The sequence below is a fragment of the Paramacrobiotus metropolitanus genome, unplaced genomic scaffold, assembly GCF_019649055.1.
Source record: "Paramacrobiotus metropolitanus isolate TYO unplaced genomic scaffold, Prichtersi_v1.0 Parri_scaffold0000021, whole genome shotgun sequence".
NCBI lineage: Eukaryota > Metazoa > Tardigrada > Eutardigrada > Parachela > Macrobiotidae > Paramacrobiotus > Paramacrobiotus metropolitanus.
The window spans coordinates 992134-1000617 of NW_026570241.1; the positions used below are offsets into that span (position 1 = coordinate 992134).

At 43.4% G+C, this 8484-nt stretch overlaps 1 protein-coding gene across 1 annotated transcript; it reads right to left on the reverse strand.

Annotated features, from left to right (window-relative positions):
• Nucleotides 1-807: 807 nt before the first annotated feature.
• On the reverse strand, nucleotides 808-2869 carry LOC129586645 (uncharacterized). The gene is made up of 3 exons (XM_055479968.1): nucleotides 2329-2869; nucleotides 1426-1764; nucleotides 808-1179 (listed from the first exon to the last, which is right to left on the reverse strand). Exons 1-2 carry the CDS (start codon nucleotides 2765-2767, stop codon nucleotides 1448-1450), a joined length of 756 nt encoding a protein of 251 aa, XP_055335943.1. The 5' UTR covers nucleotides 2768-2869; the 3' UTR covers nucleotides 808-1179; nucleotides 1426-1447.
• Between the last annotated feature and the right edge of the window lie 5615 nt (nucleotides 2870-8484).

Below are 8484 nucleotides of genomic sequence, written 5' to 3' on the forward strand. Positions count from 1 at the left end.
TTTATTTACGGATACTTAGTGACCTTTGACAACGTTTTAAAACGAATGAGTGACTGTCGTATATTAAGTTGATTTTGTTATTCGCCTGCTGAGGTGCTTACTGATGTGTACTGCAAACCAAAGTTGTTTACCAAAACAGTAATAGCCATTAGCCAACATGTTTCGTTAATAATACCTGCAATTCCTAACGCGTGCACCCATGGAAGAAGAATACCGCGGTAAATACTGGAGTTTTTCTGGTCAATGGTCACACATCTGCCGGCCGTTGTACGAAAAAATCGAGCCGGCATGTTAGCAAACTTTTCTTGGGAAAGATAAAGACATTCCATCAGACAAAGACATTTTATCACTGACAAAAAAATCAGTTTGTATGACGGTTTTACTTGCAAACATTCGAAATTATAGGATCAGATACTCTTGGTACTTACAACAATAAACAACGAAAAAACTTTAAAGGTGTTCGGTTCTTTACACGACATGCCGCCTCGTATTACGTATATCTCCAGTGATACGCCAGCGCACACCTCGTTTCCATAATTATGTTTACCAGAAACGATATGAGAGTATCTGTAGCAATTTAGCAACGCATTATTTTGCATCCGCCACGGAATCCGAAGCAGGGGTAAAGCGACTGTTAATCGACAATGCTCGTATACAATTTATTTCTTCAGACATACAAAAATGATAGAACGACAAGAATAAAGCGCAAAACACTTGTAAATTTTACCAGAAAACATCTGGATCAAGTATTTTAACCCAAATTTAAAACATCTGGATCAAGTATTTTAACCCAAATTTAACGCACCAGCCAGCCAGACAAAATGTTTCTATTGCGCACAAAATTCTAGCGGTAACCAGCCACTGCAGAAAAGCGTTCGTAAATTAGAACACATAATAATGATACACGGAAATGGAATGAGAACTCTCAAAACAGCTATGAGTTCATCATTAAATCGATGAGATCTGTGCACCATACCATGATATTTACCAGGAGGGCATCCCCGGGCAGGAACCGGTCTACGAACAGTTTCAACTGTTTATCTTATTAATACATCTCGACATCGGAATCCCGGTCAGCCACCTGCTGGTCCAGCTGGATAATCGTCTTCCGAATGGTCTTCACGTAATGCCGCATGTGTTCGGGGCGGAGCGCTTTCAGCATGGCAGTGATGTACTGGCCTAAAGAAAAGTGTATACTATATGGGGCATGACACTGATGACAGTAATGGAAAGTACTGGATTTAAATCTATTTGCTTTGTTTAGACACATGTGTGCGAACGGAGACTAGCAATAAAACGTAAATACACGACCAAAACGAATATCTATATCACTTTAACGAACCCGATCTCAATGTCCGGATTCCGAAAGTCAACCATTGCAAACTGTGACCTGTCGTATTTGAGAACCAAAAATAATATCATTACCTATTAAGCAGTCAATCAGCACCTAATTACCAAATGTTTCTGCGGCATCAGTCCCAACGGTTACCGCGACAGCTATGTTGTTACCCTTCGGAGCAGGAAGTGGCACGGCATCAGCAAGACATGAAGGATCAGGGACAGGAGTTGCGGCCAGTCGTGGCAGTCGAGGAATAGGCGGTAATGGTGGATCTGTCAATGAGGATCGATGATCTGGTGCACTCTTGGTCGTTCTCTTTGCATTTCTCTGCACGCTTTCGGCGCCCACATCCCGTTTAATGTCACCGCTGAATCCACTCGTAGCCCTCACCTTTGCAGATCCCGCTACACTTTGTTGAGTGTCACCTACAGATACAGCAAAACAGCTGCCAGCCTGCCAGAAGACGGGGAGCAATGACGAACAATCTACGTATAGAAACCTAAAAACGTCTTCAAGATTTTTTACACTAAGCTCACAGTCTGAAACTTGGAATCTTGGTAGTGCCAAATTACCAACAATTTCAAACCGATCTCTGCTCATAAATGATAAGCTACATGATTAGAAACCATATATAGCATTCTTTTGTGAAAGACTAACTCTAACTGCCATTTACTAAAACGTTTTTCTGAGAAATTGACACTGGATTCTGACCGACCGCAATTCAACTCATCATGTAGCCCAGCCCAGTAAACTGATGGTGAATGCCAGGCCCGAAAGACGAATCTACCGTAAGTTTTTGTTTTTAAAGGATAGGGGGAGGCAGTGCACTTGCACCTCCCCCAAGAGTATTAAGTCGAATTTGCAGCCATCTCCATTTTCGCAATACAGCGAATTCTTTCGACCTGAAAGCTATGGAGGACATGGTCCCTCAAGCCTACCCCTAAATACGCCCTGTGCCCTTCAACTACAACACGAATCCAGCCACGAACCGGGCACAGATTTGCTGCTGTGCGCCACCACCGGCGGAAACAGTCGCAGCGGAAACTCCATCTGTGGACTACCCGAACTCTGCATGGTCTGGCCTGTCAAATCAGACCGCTTCGGGGGCGCCTTCGTTCGGTAAGCAGACGCCTTCGGGGACTTCTTTTTCGGCAACGACACCATCTTCACCACGGAGCTTTTTGGCGGGAACTTCTCCGCATGCGCGGCTGGCTCCTGCTGCTCACTGCGTACCACGGGTTCGTGCGTGTGGTGCGAGTGCAGTGTGGCCACCACTTCATCCATATCCAGCGTGGCGCAACATTTAGGACGCATACGGCAACGCCAACGATTGTCATGACGCCATTCGTAGGTCCGCACATATTCATACCCTCCCAAAATCAACAGGTCGCCACCATTCCGCGTTTTCGAATACACGGGAACGGCCATATTGCTGCGTTTCAGCTAAATCAAGTAATAACTGATAGCAAATGATGCTACCACTGTACTGGAGTCTGGAGAAAAACGATGAGGCGGTCCAAGGAATCACAAAGTCGGGAACTTTTGCTAGCGAGTGAGATTTCTGTGAGATTCGTCCAGCAAAAAGCGGGGCCTGTGAGACTGACTCAGTCACTCACTAACGTAACACGGGTGACCGTCCACCATGGAGGTTGCTGTCTGTACTGCAACCTCCACGGTTGACGGTTCGCGCAAGTTTCATTGGCAACCATCCAATGACGACGGTTACATCAACCAATAGTGGGCTTTGTTACGGCCCGCGCTCAACTTGTCACATAAAGGAGCGCCAGCCCACGGCTTTCGGCTGGAACGCGGCATGTGTCCCGCGTACTGAACGTTATCGTGACACGGTGACTCTGACAGTGACGTAGTACCCCTTCCTTCATCAGCAACCTGTCACATTGGTGGATGGGCACTCTCTTGGATACATTGCCCCTGAATTCTGCTGACGTGCTGGCGTTTGTCATCACCCCGCTTCACACTGCGCCCGAATATGGGCGGGTGCTAACTGCTAACACACACTGGTTACCGACAGCATCTACCCGAAAGGTCGCCATGGAAACCCTCGTTACCTTTATCCTTCTACTTTGCAGCGCTTTACCGGTGCCGATATCGAATGTATTGTAGCAGCGTAAAGTAAGACTATTGATTGCAGCACCGGGAGCGGTGGAAGTGCTGTAAGAATACTTACAGACTACAGCAGCGGTGGAGGTAGGAATATGGATTAGCTCGAGTACAGTAGCCTGCAGTCGTCAAAACAACATTTGTACCATTATTTGGTGTACTTTGTTCGTTATGCCAGATCCGACGATGCTTCTTGCACTTGGGACTTGTCTCCGACTTTTGATACTCAAACATGAACCGGTCGTGCATAATTTCCGGAATCGTTTGCCATCATAAATATGGCGAACTTTATTGCTGGGCTCCATTTAAACAGTGATCAAAAACAATCGATGAGATGTCATGATAATGCTGCTTCAAAATGCTTGGTTAATGCAGATAACTTACAACATCATATGCCAGGTTGCAGAGAGTGAGCATGAGTTGGGACAAAACTTAACATATGTCTGGTAATAGAAAGCAATCTGAACACTACGAATACGGAACCGAATACGAACACGGATTGAAATCGTGTTCGTAAGCGCATCCGAGGTCTGACGATGCATTCGGACCGAACCAGATGACGAAACGGTTGATAGTTGATATTTCGGCCATTTACACTTCGGTTACGCTCATTTCGGCCATCACTCACATTCGGCCGCATTACATTTAGGCTGAGTGTTAATTTATTAATAATTGAAAAATTTGCAGACTACAGCCAAGTAAGAAGATTACACGAATGCGTCGATGCATTGTTGCCAACTTTTATCTGTTTATAGAAAATTTCATTAATACTTGCTTTTATTAAGAAATAAGCCAACAAATTCAGCTAATATCTATAAACTAAGCGTTATGATTCCGCAATGACGCACAACTATAATGTGTATGACATGAGTTTTGTGTCTACTTGATAACAGATCACTGGATACTCAGAAAAAGAAGCTAACTATTTTGTTGTAACAGAACACAAATTACCCCACGTTCACTTGCAACTTCAGTTCATCATCAGCCTCTCATAATTCAAAAAATTCTCGTCACAGAAGAAAACCAAAACGTATAATTTAAATTCTAAAAAACCAAAGATTCCTAAAAAACCTAGAAAAAACTGACAAAAGCAATGTTTCTCTTTTAAAAAAAGTCAAAAACATTAAGTAACAACTTGACACAAGATTAAAGCCGAAATATCATGCAGCCAAAACAACGGTGGCCGAATAAAATGCGGACCGAAGTGAGCATGACGAACTGTATGGTGCCGAAGTGAAAACATGCGGCCGAAAAGTAGCGCGGCCGAAGTGGTCAAGCAAAACCTGCTTCAGACCGGAAACGCTCAACCGCCCAAATCGGCGACTGCAAGCTAACTAGCTGCACTCGATCCAACTGCTTTTGGAATTTTCCTATTGGTCGGTAGAGCTCGATGCGTATGCCTGTACGACTCGTACAAGTTTAATTTTTTAACGTAATTTCAATTGCGATACCCCATGTCAATCAAAATTTTGTTTTTAAATTGTGAAAAGGATTTTCAAAAACTTCTTAGATTCATAAAAAAGAGGAATGTTTTTTCTACTTAAAATCCAAAGCAAACGGATTTCCATCAACACAGGCAGAATCGACAGCTATCCGGAGCCATGTTACGATTCAAAGCTTAAATTTCGTGCTTTACGAAAGGTTTACGAAACGAATAGGGTTATGACGTCTACAAAAGAGGCGGGGATTCGTATTCGGAACCGTATTCGTAGTGTTCAGATTGCTTTCTAATATCGTATGTGCATACGAAATGCCAAATGGCACATTGGCCGTATGGGGTTGCATACGCATACGGCCAACGTACTTTGTTGCACGTACAGTACTCTGTACTTATTTCAGAGCAATAAAATTTTTCACGCATTCTACAAATATCGTGGAAACTGAAAACACAAGCGAGTTACACAGCAACAGCTACAAACACAGGCGGGCAAATAGCAGAGAAGATTTCGTCTAAATCCGCCGCCGGTGGTACTGTTCCCATTATACGAGTAGATGCTGCGTTTCATCGCTGAATTTCTATGCTGATCCTAAACGTACTTTGTATTTTACAAAACTAATCAAAGCCGGTGTAAATTATGAGAGACATCAAAGCGTGGAATGAAGAGTGAAGGTTGACCTACTTTATAGCTTTGGTTCACTGCTAATCAAGACACCGTCAACAATTTAGCGTGTTAAATAGCGTTTCATCATCTACTGCAATTGACAATTCTAAACTTTTGCAGACTTAGTAATTATAGGTCGAGTAAATACAAAGCGGTGCACTATACGGTGTTGTGCGTGCTAGGTCAGTTTGGTTTTGCGGCCGTATTGTCGGATATCCGCGAGCCGATGAAGACTTTCATCTGAATATGCACAAGAAAGATAGCCAGTAGTACTCCGCATTTTAAACCGAACGAGTGCTTGACGTATCTGTAGGTTAACTTGCTTGGATAATTGCAGCTAGAACTAGGTTTGCAACTGATAATCGCACCACATTTGACCGGTCGTGAGAATAGCCATTTCTTTATTTATTACTTGCCTTTATGGTTTTGTTTCTTTATTACGTATCATTATGGTTCTGCATGTCGAGAAGGTTGGGGGTTCCTCGTCAGATGATTAAGGAAGCACAATGGGTACTCGTTTTAATGACCTCCCTCCTCGTATCATTTTTCAGTGTTATGCCTGAATATTCAGCCACTATTATGAAAGTGCTTTTCTTTGCGACAGTCACAGCACAAACCCCGTTGACATGATTAAAAATAAGACTTGACAGTAGCAGTGTAATTGCGTCCGGCACGAAATGCTCAAGCAAAGCCTAATTAAGTAAGCACAAGTGCACAACGCAGAAGCTGGTGTTGAATGTTGATGTAAAATATGCTATTAACGCTTGTCGAGCTCGCTCGCGAACGCCGCCTGTTGGCGCTTGAGGATGCCGGGGCAACTGATCAGGCCCGGCAATGTCCAGACGACGCACTGATAATAGTACACACTCTGTAGTTTTTCCGAAAACTATGAATACGGTATGAGTACGAAAAAAGAATGTAATGATGGCCGCGTCCGTCGCGATCGCTTCGACCACGTTATATGTCGGCCGCAATTGCAAACGATCACTTCGGCCAACATTCGTTGCGGCTGATGCTCACTCCGGCCAGCATTGAGGTTTAGGTCTGTTAGGTTTCTTCGTTTACTTAGGTGCAGGGTTCTTAGATTTGTCTGGTATTATGTTTGGTTTGTTAGGTTGGTCAAAATCTTGGAGGTCAGTGTTTGTTGGGCGGAGGCGGACTTTTAGCTTATTGTTTAAAGTACTGTGAGGAGAGAAGCGGCTCATCTACAGCGACAACAAAGTCTTTCACGGATTTTCAACACTTTGCGCCGTGGTAGTGGTCCTGCCTACGCGGATCTTACGACGTAGCCGGGGTTCGATTCCCCTATCGGCGCATTTTTCGGCCGTTTCTCGGTTCCCTCGGATGGCGCCCTGCTAAGAGGGTGTCCATTCATTTCGGAAACCATTCATTTCGGAAACCATTCATTTCGGAAACCATTCATTTCGGAAACCAAACGTTATCACTTGTAACTGCAATACTATTATAACAGTAGTTTAATATTATTATAACTGGTACCAGCGGCGTAGGGAGGTTTCGATTTTGGGGGGGGGGCCTTAAGTACTGGCTTTGGGGGGGGCCGTCCATAGGCTCTATGTTAAAAATTTTCCTTCCGTGGCCCCATACCTCCCTACGCCACTGACTGGTACTATTGTGTTTAATAGCCAGTGTGCAGTTTGTGTACTTTGTATCTGTACAATTAAACGGGTTCCCGAAATAACAGTAACCCATGTATAAATTCTGTACATTTCAGCGCAACATCAACGCCCAACATCAGGGATCTTTTTCATAAACGTTTATGATAAAAGTTTATGAAAAAGATCCCTGAAATGCTTTTTTGTTGACAATTCACAATTGTACTGTATACGCAGTAATTGTTTCTGTTCAGTAATGGCCGAAATAACGTTTTCTGTGACTAACTGTAAAGGAAAAGTGTTCAAATGCATGGTTTCCGAAATAAATGATTTCCGAAATGAGTGGTTTCCGAAATGAATGGTTTCCGAATTGAATGGTTTCCGAAATGATAGGGTGCCGCTAAGAGTACGTACGTATGTATCATCATTCTGTAAGCAGAATGGTATTTTTTGAGGCTACGATTTCTAAAAACCTGTTTTATCAGCAATTTAGTCAGTTTCGGTGGGACTGTAATTTATGGCTGAGTTGGACCAAGCGGCAGTTTGTCAGCCAAAATTTAACGAGACCGAAAAAGTTTTCCGAAATGAGAAGTGAAAACTGCCGAAGCGATCGGTACCCAGTGATGGCCATTGCCAGCAGTTACTGTAGGTTCATGATGATATATTTTATCAACTCACCGTCTATGGCCATTTGTTATTGTGTCTGCTTGAATGTCGAAGAGTTGCTTTCGGGCAGAAAAATTCGAAATCAGTTAATGGATAAGCAATAGCTGCCAACAGTCATGTTGGTTGTAATAATTTTGTAGCAAAAGTGCAAAACTGACATCAAGGCTTAAAATGAAAAAGCAAATGGCTATTCCCACATGCTTGGTGGTGGGAACTGCCACACCCAATACAAAAAAAAGAAGGCAGAAAACTACTTAACAATCCATCTGGCATCTACTATACAACTAAAGTTCGCCCTTTTCTACCTCAGTCCCTCCTTATTGCCTCTTAAGCGCGCCGCTGACGGCAGTCTTCTGAGAATGGCGACGGTGACCCGGATGCCGGATTTGAAAGCCCATAGCTGTCGCAAATTTCTCGAAGTAGCGAAACGAACACCGAGTAGAACAATGGTTAAACTAGTCTAGCTTTGTGCAATTGTGCTGGGCGAATTTCTTAAAATTCTTGCTCGCCAATACATCTTTAATTTTATGACTTCTTGGATCGACTCTATCATTTTCACTTCTCAGTACAGTAATTGTACCACTTATTCTGTTACTGATCATCGCAATAATTTCGTTGAATCGCAGCGACATGTCCGTTCCCG